Here is a 13808-nt window from a genome sequence, read left to right on the forward strand (position 1 = left end):
TTGTAACTGGTTTAGGGGAAAAACAAAGAGAAAGGCTTCAAAATCTCTGGAAACTGAAAGCAGCTGTTATAATTTCCAGGTATTTCTCGTCCCTGCGTGTTTCTTTGAGAGCCCTGGTTGCTGGCGGGCTGGATGTCCAGTAGCTCTGCCTTTGACCCAGATCACCCTTAGGGCAAACTCCGGCCTGTTTCCACTCTCCTTTGCACAGTGCTTGTGGCATCCTGTTCCTGTCCTCCTGTGCTTTCCTGTCCCCCTCTGCTCCCTCTGGCTCTCATTTCTCTGACTCTATCTCGACCATTTTTATACTCTTAGAGCCGCTGAGAAAAGAATGAACAGGCGAGGAGGTTGAAGATTTGGGGGAAATGACATTTCTTCCTGCTCTTGCCAACGTTCCAATGTCCCCAGTAACTGTGGGCCGCTAGTCCGTGTGATTCTCCCTTGGGGAAGCAGGGGAAGGCTGGGCGGAGCTGGACCTGGTTCAGGATTTGAACCTACTGCGTGACAAGGATGCTGTAGAGAGGCATCACCTGCCGCCCTGCCCGTTCTCAGCATTTTCCGGGTCTTTTCTCCGGGCCAGGCCCTGTGCTCAGAGGTGAACAAGCGTTGGTCTGTGCCTGGGGGCCGCCCATGGCCTGGGGAAGGAGGCAGGCAGGCAGGTAATGGAGCAGTGGGGCCATTGGGAAGAGTGTACATCAGAGGGGATCCAGCCCTGCCTTGGGTGGCTGCAGGGAGATGGGAGGTGGAGTAGGGCAGGGTGGGGATGTTGAGAAGTTTCCGGGTGGAGGTGATGTCTAAGATGAGACTTGAAGGATGGGGAGGAGAATTAGCCGGGCAGTGAACATCGGGGGTGGGGGGGCAGCTGCAGGAACCCCGGTGTAGCTAGAGCGTTCGGCGTGAGGATTGCGGTGGCGGGAGCTGGGACGGAGTGTAGTGTTTGCCTTGGCAGGAGAAGGGGAGCCTGTGAAGGGTTTAAACGGGAGCGACAGGGTCCTATTTCTATCTTATAAAAACTCTGCGGGCTACAGGTGGAGGTTGTTGGATTGGAGGACCTTGAATGGAGGCTGGAGCCCCGTTAGAGGCTTTTGAAGAAAGCCTGGATGATTTTTCTTGAGTGCTGCCTTCCCAAGTGTCTACACTCTGTGATGGGGATATACTCGCTGTGTTGTGTGACTTTTAACTTCTCTGAGCCTCCGTCTCCTTTGCCAGATTAAGATGATACTCATATTTACCTTTCCGCGTTGTAGGGGGCGTATGAGAAATAAAGTCTGTAAAGGTTCTGTGCTTGACATAGAATAAACATCAAGGTGGTACTTTTGAATAGGGAGGATGTACCAGCGTGGCCTGGGACACTTTTCCGAAATACGCATATCCCTCTCCCATTAACTTGCGTTTCCAGAGGAGGGGAAATGGGGCAATTTTACGTTGATAGACTCCTCTGGAGAACCCCAGCAGCACACGATGGCTCTTCAGTTATCACGACTTTTCTCATTTCTGGAGTCGAGTCCCAAGCCTTGGCCTCTTGCCTCAGAACAGATTCCTGGTTCTGTGCCATTTTCCTTTTCTCAGAAACAGGGTCTCCCAGTTTGATGAAGGAATGTGCTGACGGCGTTTCCCTTAGGGTAGATGTAATGCATGGTGCCCCTTCAAAGCCTGGAGTGGAGACTTGGTCGTCTTTCAGACAGTGATGAGCTTGGAACCCCGCTTTCTCTCAGTAAATGTTTTCAAGCTTTCATGACACCTGGTTTGGGCCATGAAATCCCAGGTATTTCGGCCCTGGGTTTGCCATCAGTTATGCGGATGGGGTGTTTTCATTAAAATTTCCATTAACTATTTGTTTCATGTTTTTAAGCCAGTAAGCAATTTATAGATTCATTAACTTTTTACTACACTTGTGAAGCCAGGAAAAGGGCAGAAAAGGAAATGAAATATTTGGTGGCCCTTGAGTATGGAGGCCGAAAAAGCTGGATGATTAGAGCTGGTCTGAAGGAGTGTTAGGAAGGGCTGAGATCTTCCAGAGGAATCCAGGACTGGAATATCCTGGCAAGGAGCACCACCCCTTTCATTCCCCTCTCCCTCTTCTCCCTTCTCCCCAGAGCTGATCCATCCTTTTGCTTGTAATACTGATTATTTTTTCACCAGATGGCTGTCCTCCCTCTAATGACACACCTCCCCCAGGGAGCTCACCACTTCTGGGATAGCTATGCGGCTCTAAACATTATTTCCGTATGTTGTGGTGCAGTCTGACTCCTCATAGGACTCTTATTTCATATTTTTGGTGGGGGAGTTAGGTATGGCACGATGGTTGAGTGTATGGGCTTTGGGGCCAGACAAGCTTGGGTACAGATTTGCCTACTAGCTGTGTGATTTGGGGCAAGTAACTTTACCTCTCTGAGCCTCACTTTCTTTATAAAATCACAGTAGCGTTAGGAACTCTGGAAAGGCCCAGGAAAGTGGCAGCAATATTCTTCACTGTACACGTAAGTGGTGAGGACAAAATGAGATGGTTTATTAAAGAAGCCCACCTTCTATTCATATTCCAGACTGTGCCATGCGGCTGGACTACTCATCTCTGAACATTCTCACTTGGATCCAGTTCCCTACAACATCAAGTCACTTTGCCTCTCAGGACCTCAGTTTCCCCAGTTCTAAAGTGGATGAATAATCCCTAGTTAATGAGGATGTCGGATGACTTCTCACATATTTAATGAGCCTTTTAGAGTCACTGGCACAGCGTAGTATCTCAATACACACTAGCAGTCGTATAGTTTTTGTGGCTGCAATTACGTACAATATAAAAACATCACTCTCAGGGTCTACTGTATTAAAAAGGCAATAGGCTTAAACATTACCTCTCCCAAGAGCCTCTTAGAGAAAAGCTTAGTGCTTAAAGGTACTCTCCAGGTCATCTTGTTTTGCTCCGAGGTGGGACTTGAATGCGCTGAGTGCTTCCCAGTGGATTGGTGTGTACCTGGGCTCAACCACCATGTTTGCTTAAGTGGCTACATCCTCAGAGGACAGAGTGTAGATGCAGGTCTTTGTAGAGTCACAGGTCTTCAATCTGGAGAAGGGTAGCATCCCAGGAAATCTCCTTGTCTAGACTACCTGCCTTTATAGATGTGCAGCATGGGTCTTTTAAAGTATAGTGAGTTTTTCCTCAAAAGCAGTAATGATAGAAAGCTAATCAGAAAGGAGGGGAAAAAAATCATATATTTTTGAGCCATCCAGGGCTGGCGCTTTTCGGTATATATATATTTTCTGTTTGTTTTTGTTTTTTGCGGTACGCGGGCCTCTCACTGTTGTGGCCTCTCCCGCTGCGGAGCACAGGCTCCGGACGCGCAGGCTCAGCGGCCATGGCTCACAGGCCCAGCCGCTCCGCAGCATGTGGGATCCTCCCGGACCGGGACACGAACCCGTGTCCCCTGCATCGGCAGGCGGACTCTCAACCACTGCGCCACCAGGGAAGCCCTTTTCAATATATTATATATGTGCAAGCAGTGTTTCTGTAGTTATATATGTAGTTTTGATTCTGTTCTTGTCATTTCACTTTAGTACGTAAGTGTTTTTCACGTAGCTCTCCACCATTCGTAAGCCTCCATTCTAATGGCTTTGTAAGGAAATATTTATTTACATTGTTGTACATATAGGTCGTTCCCTAGTTTTTATTATAAATAATGCAGTGGACATCTTTGTACATGAATCGTTTTCTTTCTTTTGTACAATATGGATAGAATTTGTTCCCCAACATGGTCAAAGGACATGAGAGCCGGTAAGTTGGTTGTGACAGTGCGCCAAGTTAAGCTTAGAGAAAGGCAGCAGTGGATGTGACAGCTGAGGGAGATTCTTTAGAAGAATCCCATTTGGGAGAGTTGACATGGCAGAATGCCGCCTTCTCATCCTCTATCTTAGCTGGGGTCGGTAGCTGATGACCTGTTTTATTTGCCCAAAGACTTTGGGCCGAGCCATGAACTGGTGGCTGAAATACTGATTTTTACATGCCTGGCCTAAAACATACATTCAGTGCCCATGATTGCAGAGTCCCACGTCGGGCTTAGCAAAGGACTAGGCCCGATAAAGCTACCACTTTAACTTTAGAGACTTGCAGATTGCATTAAAGTACATGTGACCTCACACATTTTACTTCCACTCTGGGCCTTTATTTTCCCTCTGTAAAACAGGCCTTCTGGCTCTAAAGGCTGTGCATGGATGAGAAAGTACTGTATTTTGTGCACTGAAAGTGTTGCCCAGTGAAGTCAGTCAGGAAAGAAGATTCGAGCTTACTTTTGAATAAAGTGTTGCTGGTTGCCTGGTACAGGGTACCAGGTAGACTGCTTTGGGTAGACTTCTGAGAATCATACAATGTCTTTGAATGCCTCCTCTTAACTGTTAAGTCATTTGAGCTTCTGTAGTTTTCCAGTTTTAATTAAATGTAGGCGTTTTCTGTTTTCTACTGCTTTGGCTGTCAAGTTTGCTGACTGTAGATGTTGTGGTGGGTTGACCTTTTTAAATGAGTTTAATGGAGATGGAGAAATAATAATGATGGTAACGGTGAAGACAGTGGTAGCTGTTACTTACATAGCACTTAGTCTGTGCCAGGCACTGTTCTAAGTGCCTTACATATATTAACTTCTGTCACTTAATGATTTCATTAAATCAGTTCATTTCGTGAAAGAGAAGCAAGACAGGAGATCTTGCAAAGGAAGACTGGAGCCAGAAGACGGAAGGAGTTTGGTATTTGTCCTAGAAGAAGACTTGGGTTTGAATCTCGGCCCTGCCAGTAACTAGGAACTTTGGGCAAAGTCCCTCAACCTCCACTCCCTCCTGTCCGAAGTGGAAATCGTGGCTCCTACCTTGTAAATAATTAAATGAAGTAATGGATGTAAACATCCCATCAATCAGTAAATAAAAATGAGGCATCGATAGAAAGTGGTATTCCTGCCCCATCCCACACTCGGCATTTGGGGAGCCTGGGTCATTTTCTCCTTTAAGAATACTGTGTAGGTGCTTTCTGCCTGATGGGCTATGTGGTAAGCTCTGGGGAATCCAAAGGCATGGCCCCTGCCCGGGGAAGATATATGGTCCAGCTGGGAAGGCAGGTCATAAAAGGATGACTGAGTGTACCGGCTAGTTGATCGATACTGTTTGAATGGCTTGGGCAATAAGTGCTTTAAGAAAACAGGGGAGAGAGATCGGCCCTGTGTCTTGGGGAGAGAGGAAATGGAGCCTTCAGTGAAAGGGAAGGGCCCTTCCTTTCTTTGCAGAATGTAGTGTGAAACTAAGCCTTCAGCCACAGCCAGGACACAGAGGGACACGGGGTTGAGTCCGTGCCCTGTGAGACAGGAACGCTCCTGTCTTTTATGATACAGTTCAAGAACCACCAGCATGAAGTGTCACTGTGGATCTGGAGTGGACTTGGAGGTGGACACAGTCCTGGGACGCTCGGAGTGTTTCCCTTGCAGCCCGCCCAGCTGGCATCAGACTTGGCACCTCAGAGCCTCCACTCTTGATCCCCTCGAATGTCCCCTTGAGTGTTCTAGATCTGGTCAGGAGATGATTCTAGAGTGTGCACCGGGTGCTTGGGTCTTCTGAGTAACATTGGGGACAACTAGCTTTCCACATTATGAGTTTTCTGTCAATAGTAGATTCTCAGCAAAGGCCAGAAGCAAAAATATGGTGGAAGGCCATTCAAGCATCCCACATGTTGGGGCACTGGGACTGGAGGGCCAGGCTTCCATTTATCAGATATTCAGGGTCCTTTCAGCCCTGAGCTGTGGCTACTGGATATTGCAGAAGACGATGCAGGTCAAGGGAAGGCAGTCCTTGCCTGTGAGGAAGTTACAGTCTAAACACGGCAATGGGACCCAGGTGGACCCTGTGGTGAGCTGTGCAGGACGCTACCATCAAGTGGTTTCAGTCCTCCAGGAGTGTTCCGATCTGAATTGGTCAGCTATTGGTTTGACCTCAACTCCATCCCTTTCTTTCCCCTGTGTGCTCTGAATTGCAAGGAACTACATTTCCCAGGTGTGTTTGCCCTCTGGCCTTCGGACAGTTTAGCCAGAAGGATGCACAGCAGGGACATAGGAAGGTGGGAAGAAGGGAAAAGCCCTGGGTATTTCTCCCCACTCGTTCTCTACCTCCTATGGTGTTTTCTGTGTAGCTCCAGCCCCTCCCTCTCTGAACCACTCCCATTGGGCAGCTCCTGCGAACTGCCCCGACTCTGGTAACACCATTCTCTCTCCAGGCCTGGAGGTGGTAGCAAAGCTCCTCATGGGCTCATCCACGGTTGCCTTTCTGCCCCCTGTGTGTCTTCTCCACTCAAATCCCTGTGTTAAATTGCCTCTACTTGAAAGACCTAGAGTGGCTTGTCTTTTTCTGGCTCAGACCCTGAAGGATGTACCACCCAGATCAGGCCCCATAGAGCCTTTGGCTGTTCCCACCCTGAATAATCCCATGGAAGCCATGGTAAGATAATGGCTGCCCTAATGAATTCAGGTACCAGATTTTTTTTTTCCCCTGCAAAGAAAACAGAATTGTAGAATAATTTCAAAATAGTCTGGCTGTCTAGATTTCTCCGCGGGTGGCCATTGGGATGTGTAGAATTACAATCTTTCTTTTCTTCGTGGGCCTCTCATTTTGTAGGATGATGGGTGCCTCCTTCCTTTCCAACTGTGAGAAGAACTATTTTGATTTTTAAAAAAATTCGTGCAGTCATTCTCCCCCTCCCCCTATTTGCCTGGGCTGTTGATCTTGCGATATATTTATAGAGATCGTGGTTGGCTGACCAGGAGTTATTTTGCAATAGGAATTTGTAAGATTTCTACTTTGAGCATGTGTTCCAGACTTTCCTTTCTTTAAAAAGAAAAAATCTTTCTTAGAGCATCTACTTTGCCCTTCTGTAATTATTTCTTTTCACAGCCAAAGTAAGCCTTGTGTTTTGCACATAGTTTTTTTGTGTGTATTTCTTCTGTCTCTGGTCTTCTTTTTTATATATATATAAATTTATTTATTTATTTATTTATGGCTGCGCTGTGTCTTCATTGCTGCGCCCAGGCTTTCTCTAGTTGTGGTGAGCGGGGGCTACTCTTCATTGCAGTGTGCGGGCTTCTCATTGCGGTGGCTTCTCTTGTTGTGGAGCATGAGCTCTAGGTGCACAGGCTTCAGTAGTTGTGGCTCGTGGGCTCAGTAGTTGTGGCACGTGGGCTCTCAAGCACAGGCTCAGTAGTTGTGGCTCACGGGCTTAGTTGCTCCGTGACATGTGGGATCTTCCTGGACCAGGGCTCGAACCCGTGTCCCCTACACTGACAGGCAGATTCTTAACCACGTGCCACCAGGGAAGTCCATCTGGTCTTCTCTCTTCTTTGGGGTCTCTTTTTACTCCAAATTTTAAAAGACCATGGCTCCTTCTTCATGTAGGAAATGTTTTTGCAAATGAGAATGTGGTGACTGGAAAATGGGTGCTTTGGGGATCAGGAGACCTCTGTTTCTCTATCTGTAAAAGAAGAGTGTTGGACTAGATTAGTGAGGGCAAGCATGCTACTGTCCCCAGCTTTACCTCGCTCACTGCAGACATCAATAATCAGTCACAGCACTCTTACTAGCTGAGCTCTGATACGGCCCCAGAATCTTTCTCAACACATTACCCCAGGCAGCCATGTCTAATAGATGAGAATTGGCGCTGAAAAGAAAGCCTGTTTGCCATTCTTGGACTAGATGATTCCCTGGACCCCATTCACATAATGGTTCTCTAAGTATTGGCAGTACGATTCCTTTCTTCTTTAAATCAACTGACTGACCTTTATTACACTCCATCTGTATGCAACACAGCCCTGGGCGCTGTGGAGCCACAGAGGAGCTCTAAAAAACTAGCCACCCTCAGGGAACTTGCAGTTTAGTTGGGAGCAAGACTGCAGAGCGATGATGAGCAAGACTGCAGTTGGGAGCAAGACTGCAGAGCGATGATTGCCCAGGCACGCCCTTGGTGCTGTAGGAGGTTGTCCCTGTGGTCAGGGAAGGCTTCTTGGAGCAGGGCCTGGGGTCCAGCCTGTCAGAGGGGAATGCAGTGTAGGCAGTGGGACAGCGTGGGGAGAAACAAACAACAGGGCCAGCAAGTTTCAGAACTAGGAGGGTCTTCAGAGCTCATCTGATCAGAACTCTCCGTTTATAACTCAGGAAACTGAGGCTCAGAGGAAGAAAGGGACTTGCCCGAATTTTAGTAAATGATAATTATATAGCTAAAGTTTAATAAATGATAAATCATTTTAATAAATGATAATTATTTTTATAGTTAATACTTGTAGAGCACTATATGCCAGGCATTGTTTTGAGAGCTTTAATATATTAACTGATTTAGTCCTAAGTAACCTTGTAAGGTGAATACTATTATTTCTCCTATTTGACAGATGAGGAAACTGAGTCTCAGAGGGTTAAGTGATTTACCCAGCGTCACATGGCTTGTAAGTGGTGGAGTCAGGATTTGAACCTAGGCCATCCGGATCCAGATTCTCTACTGGGAACTACTAAATCCTGTTGGAGTCATCAGAACATGTTCTTGTTTTTTTTTTTACTGTATTAATTTTACTCACCACCACCAGTGGAATCATAATGACATCATCCAGATCTGTGCTCATACAGTACTTTTAGCACTAGCTGAGAATGTTAACAGACTTTATATGTTTTTATTCTAACCAACAGCTGTGTTTCGTGGGGCTTTTTCTGTCTGTTTTACATAGGAGAAAACTGAGACTGCGAGAGGTGATGTGACTTGAGGTGGGTCACAGAGCTAGTAAGTGTCCCAGGCAGAATTTGGAGTCAGGTCTGCTGGACCCCAGATGTCAGAGTTGGAAGGTTTCTGAGACACTGCCAGCCCAGCAGCCTCATTGGACGGGTGGGCAAATGGAGGGCCAGACATTGCCTCTGCCAGCAGTCAGAGGGGGTCTCCTGGCATGGGGGACTGCTGCTCCTCCCTGAGGACTGTCTGGGCACGCCCGCCTCACTAAGCCCTTTACCTGGTCCCCTTGAAGAGGTTTGGAGTTGCCCTTACTTGCTGCCTTGTTTAAAAATACCTAAGGGGTTGACTTTGAAAAAACTCTGTCCCCCAATTCCCCAATCCTGGAGTTCACTAATTTGAAGGTTGCAGCCCTCTGTATTCATAATATGGTTTTTTTTCCCATGAAGCAAAAAAGTTTTTCTTTTTTACGCCCCACCCCCACCCCCAACTTCCTGCTGATCTGAAATGAATATTTATCATGTATTTAATGAGTAATCTGAGTCTTGGCTTGGTGAGGCTGTACCCAGGACATGGTTTATGGCTGATCTGGTTTTAACTCGCTCCAGGCGGTTTTCCCTGGAGTTTTCTGTAAAATCATAAACCTGGAGAGAGAATTTTTGTGGAATCCAGTCACGTGACTCGCTCTTTTGTAAATTGAGAGATTAACTGTGTGATGGTTAAGAACTGAGATGCATTTCTTTTTTCAAAAGAAAACAAACAGAGCAGCATTTATGCACCCAGAGGAGCGTGTCCTCTTCTAAAGATGGGGAAAGTCACTCGCCAAGGTCACCCCTCTGGGCCTTGGAGCAGCATGGCACTGGGTTTGAGAACGTGAACTTGGAATCGGAGTGTCTGCGTTGGAAGCCCGGCTGAGCCTCTTCCCGGCTGTTCCAACACCCTGCAAGCTCTGGGTCCTCGCCTGGACAGTGGGGCTGGGAACGGTCCCTACTGCTTAGGGTGGTTGAGGAGATTAAATGAGACGGTGCCCACGATGCCTGCGCCCCGGGCTGGCATACAGGAGGTGCTCAGTAGATACTGGCCTCTTGGGATCGCTGGTGTTATCCCCCTTCGGGGCCCCTGATGCCCGACTAATAATACAAGCTGGCGCTATGTGGATGTAAAGGCCCCGCCCTAAGTGTGAGACTGATGAGCTCACTTCATCCTCACAGCAGCTTGTGAGGTGGCCACTCCCATCATTCCCATTTTACAGAGGAAGGAAGTGAAGCACTGAGAGGTCAATTTACTCGCCCAGGGTCCAGCTAGCAAGTGGCAGAGTTTGTGCTCCCGCCTGATTCCCAGTGACTACCACCCTTGCTGCTGAGGTCCTTCACATCTCTCTTCCTCAGTCTTGGAGGCTGAGGGCTTTTTGACTGCTGGTCCTGGGGAGGGACTATGGGCTCCCGTTGTGGTCCCATCCAGCGCCCTGGGATGAGAACGAGTCTTGTAGTCCGGGTGGTGAGTCCCACATGGCAGCCCAGGGGAGGCACCTGCCCCTCCGCTCTGAGCCAGGATCCCACCACTTCTTCTAAGGCCCATGAGTCAGGCCTCAGGGGTGGAAGTGGGTTCACCTTTCACTCCTGGCCCTCTGCACACAATCCCAGGCTGACAGCATTCCTCAGCAGCTGCAGTGGTGCATTTATTTTTAAACCTTTCACTTACTGAGCAACTACTGCATGCCAACTCCACCCTGGGTGCCTTCCAAATGCTATCGCAGGAGATCTTTGTCACTCCCAATAGCTCTAGGTCCTGGGGCTTTCTCTCCTCCACTGCGGTTCCCAAAAGCATCATCTCTTCCCTGGAAGATGACAGTGGCCTCCGTGTTGGGCTCCCTGCCTCTATACCGCAGCCAGCAGTTGCTTCCAGAGGTGCACATGCCTTCTGGGCAGCCTGTGAGCCTTGGAGTAAAGCCGAAACTCCTCAGCCTGGTTTACAGGTGCTCAGTAATGACCAGCTGTTGATGACGCCAACAAAGACGACGATGATGATGATGGTGATGATGATGGTGATGGTGATGATGTCAGTAATAGGGTCCTGCTCCAGTCCACGTGGCTGCCCACCAGAGAGGAGAAGAACCTGCCTATACCTGGAAACTCGTATGAAACAGACAAGGCATGTGCTCGTTCCATTCCCAGGAAGCCTGGTTTATTTCTTGATACTTGTCCTCAGATAGCAAGGGCTTGGGGAGGGCTCCCGTAACCTAGAGGAATAAAGACATTGGTCATTTCCCACGGGTTTCCCTTGTGGTTGGAAACATGGCCAGTCAATGAGGGGCCTCCCTCAGCCTCTGGGCTCTGGCTTGGGGTCTGGTCAGGAGCTCCCTGTGTGAGCCTGGCCATGTCCTTCCTCCAGAGGTGGAGACCCTCAGAGAAGTCTCCAGCCCTGCGGGGTTCAGGGACCCAGGCTTCCCAGCTTGGCAAGATGGCATCCTTCTGCTTGCTCACCGGCACCCAGCTTGTGTTAGCTCCATTTGCATTAGATTTCGCATTCCCACTGTTGGCTGGGAGCTCTGTGTGCCCTGTTCCAGCATCCTCCCTCAAGAAAGCCCTTCCTGATCCTATAGTCTCAGTGGATCCTGTTGTTAAAGATGCTCATGGAGCCCAGGACTTTGTCTTCAGAGCATGTCTCTCGGTTGGCAATTACAAATGGGTAGCATGAAATAAATAATCGCGGCCTGTCTCCCCCACTGTTCTCGTTGCTGCTGTGTCCCCAGTAACTTCCCTGGTGCCCAGTACATAGTAGGCACTTAATGGGTAGTATTTGGGTGAATGAATAAGGAACCATGTCTGATTCATCCTAGTATCAGTCCCCCAAGGCCTTGCTCAGAATCACACATCTAGTCTGAACTCTATAAATACCTACCGAAAAATGGTGTCAGCTACCTGGGTTCCAGTTCTTTTAACCCAGAGTCTTCTCTGGTAGCCTCCACTCCACCCCTCAAGCTCGGAACCACTCCGTCAGTGGCTTTGAGTAACCATGTTCAGTTGGGAAAATAAATCCAAAAGTAGAACCAAGTACCACAAGCTAGAACCATATCACTGAACGCGATCTAAGAAGCAAGGTCTAATTAGGGAATTTGTAACAGATTTAGTTCCCTGGGAATGGAATCCTCTTTTAACTTGCAAAGCTTTTGTTCAGTGTTGGTACAGTCACCCTTCGTGGATGTGTTCCATGAACACCTGGTGTGTAAAAGTGGGGACTACCTGTGCTTGAGTTGGGGCCCAGTGGTTGGATAGGAAAACAGTTTATCTACATCGTTTGGGGGCAGGTTTGATTCGTTTGTTCTAGAGATGAAGGGCCAAGTATGTAGAGGAAATGGCCATGGACTTGGGGTGAGAAGACATGTGTGAGCCCTGGCCATGCCATTGGCCAGCTGTGTGACCTTGGGTACGTCACTTGGCCCCTTGGGTGCTTGGTGAATTCTTGGTCAAAGGGGATAAACTGCAGTGTCTTCTTCACGGGGTTATTGGAGGATTCAGTGCAGTGTAACAATCTATAAAGTGCTGTGCTGATGATTAATATTCTCATGCACCAGAGAGACGCCATCCATTTCTCTTGGTCCAAGATTTTTGGAATCTTCCCTGATTCTTTTTTTCATACCCCACCTCCAGTTCGTCAGCAAGTCCTATTGGTTCTACCTTCCAGTAGACTCAGGACGCAGTGTTTTTCCTCAGTTCCCTCACTACTACGACCCTGGTCCCAGCCACCTTCATCTTTTTCCTGGGCTGGAAAAAGATGGATCTTTTTTCCCATCCTTGCCTACGGTCTGTTCTCAACACAGCATCCAGAATGATCTTTTCAAAATGGAAGTCAAATTACATTTGACTCTGCCCGAACCTTCCAGTGGCTCCCCAGAGTAAAAGCCAAAGCCCTTCAGTGGCGGTGAGGCTCTTCCCCCCCTCCCCCACCTCTTCTCATCCTTGCCTCACTCTGCCGCAGACACACTGGCATCCTCTTTGTACGTTGAGCACACCAGGTACACTCTTGCCCTTGGGTCTTCCCACTGGCCATTCCTTTTTCCCTAGTCGCCACATGGCCAACCCCCTCAACTTCCATTGTTTACCCAGTGACACCTACTCTGATCACCTTATTTAAAATTGCAGCCCACGGCTCCTCCCTTGGCCCAGCATTCTGATTCTTCCCTGCCCTTCTCTATTTTTCCCCCCATAGAACGGATTACTTTCTAGCATACTATGTATCTTACTAGTTTATTACTCCTAATACTACCATCTGCCCCCTCTGCATATAATCACAGTGAAGGCAGGGATATATCCCAACTGCCTAGAATAGTGTCCGGTGCATAGAAGGAGCTCAGTAAATACTTGTCAGATGAGCGAATGACTTTCTTCTGACTTGAGTCATGTATCTCAATGGAACAGAAAGTTCAAGTTAAATTTGGGGGATCCACTGGCTGTTGGAAAGGAAAGAGATACATAAATGAGGTTTGAGTTGTTTCAGACCCACTTGTCCTCCTCCCAGTAAATAGTAGGGGACATAGAATCATCTTCTGGGCAGGTCCTGGGGCTCTGGTAGGTGCTTCTCGAAGGTTCGGTGCCTCCTGCAGGCCTCCAGGTCAAGTGCACTTGGTTTCACTCACCACTGACGCTGAGCATCTTCCTGCAGGGTCAGTTATACCAGTTGGAAATTTAAAACAGAATTTTTGTGTTCAAACTAACATACATACATATATATGCAGTACACAGACATATTTTGGAGTAATATGCATTTGGTACTTGTGGATATAACATTCACGTGAATTAGTAAGAAAGAAAATGAGATTTCAAAGACGTTTGAGCATGCAGAGAACGTCCCTCCTCTCCCGGTTCACGTTCACTCTTCCCTTCCAAGGGTGGAAGGAAGCCGAGAAGCAGTGAACACTGGGGATTTGGAATTGTCCAGTAGTGGATTTGAGGCTGTCCACCCAAAGCCAAGCATAGTTGAACATATAGTAGGCTTTCAAGAAATGTCTGTTGAATGAAGAAAGGAGTGATTGATTATTTAAGATCAGTTGTTACATTTTATCCAAGTATAATTGCCAGTGCAGTTT

The 13808-nt window shown here is 47.9% G+C and overlaps 1 protein-coding gene across 23 annotated transcripts in view; it reads left to right on the top strand.

The window, feature by feature from the left end:
* ZNF618 (zinc finger protein 618) overlaps positions 1 to 13808 on the top strand; it is a 184918-nt gene that overhangs the window by 76829 nt on the left and 94281 nt on the right. For 5 of the 23 annotated variants that reach the window (XM_073806453.1, XM_073806455.1, XM_033858442.2 and 2 more), the window contains exon 1: positions 3640 to 10873. The exons of 5 other annotated variants lie outside the window; for them this stretch is intronic. In XM_073806453.1, coding sequence (XP_073662554.1) covers positions 10467 to 10873 — 407 coding nt within the window. In that variant the 5' untranslated portion in view covers positions 3640 to 10466. Of the gene's footprint in view, positions 1 to 3628; positions 10874 to 13808 lie in introns of those variants that run through there. 13 more of the 23 variants (XM_033858429.2, XM_033858426.2, XM_033858430.2 and 10 more) reach the window with 6 other exon arrangements.

The sequence above is a fragment of the Tursiops truncatus genome, chromosome 6, assembly GCF_011762595.2.
Source record: "Tursiops truncatus isolate mTurTru1 chromosome 6, mTurTru1.mat.Y, whole genome shotgun sequence".
Classification (NCBI taxonomy): domain Eukaryota; kingdom Metazoa; phylum Chordata; class Mammalia; order Artiodactyla; family Delphinidae; genus Tursiops; species Tursiops truncatus.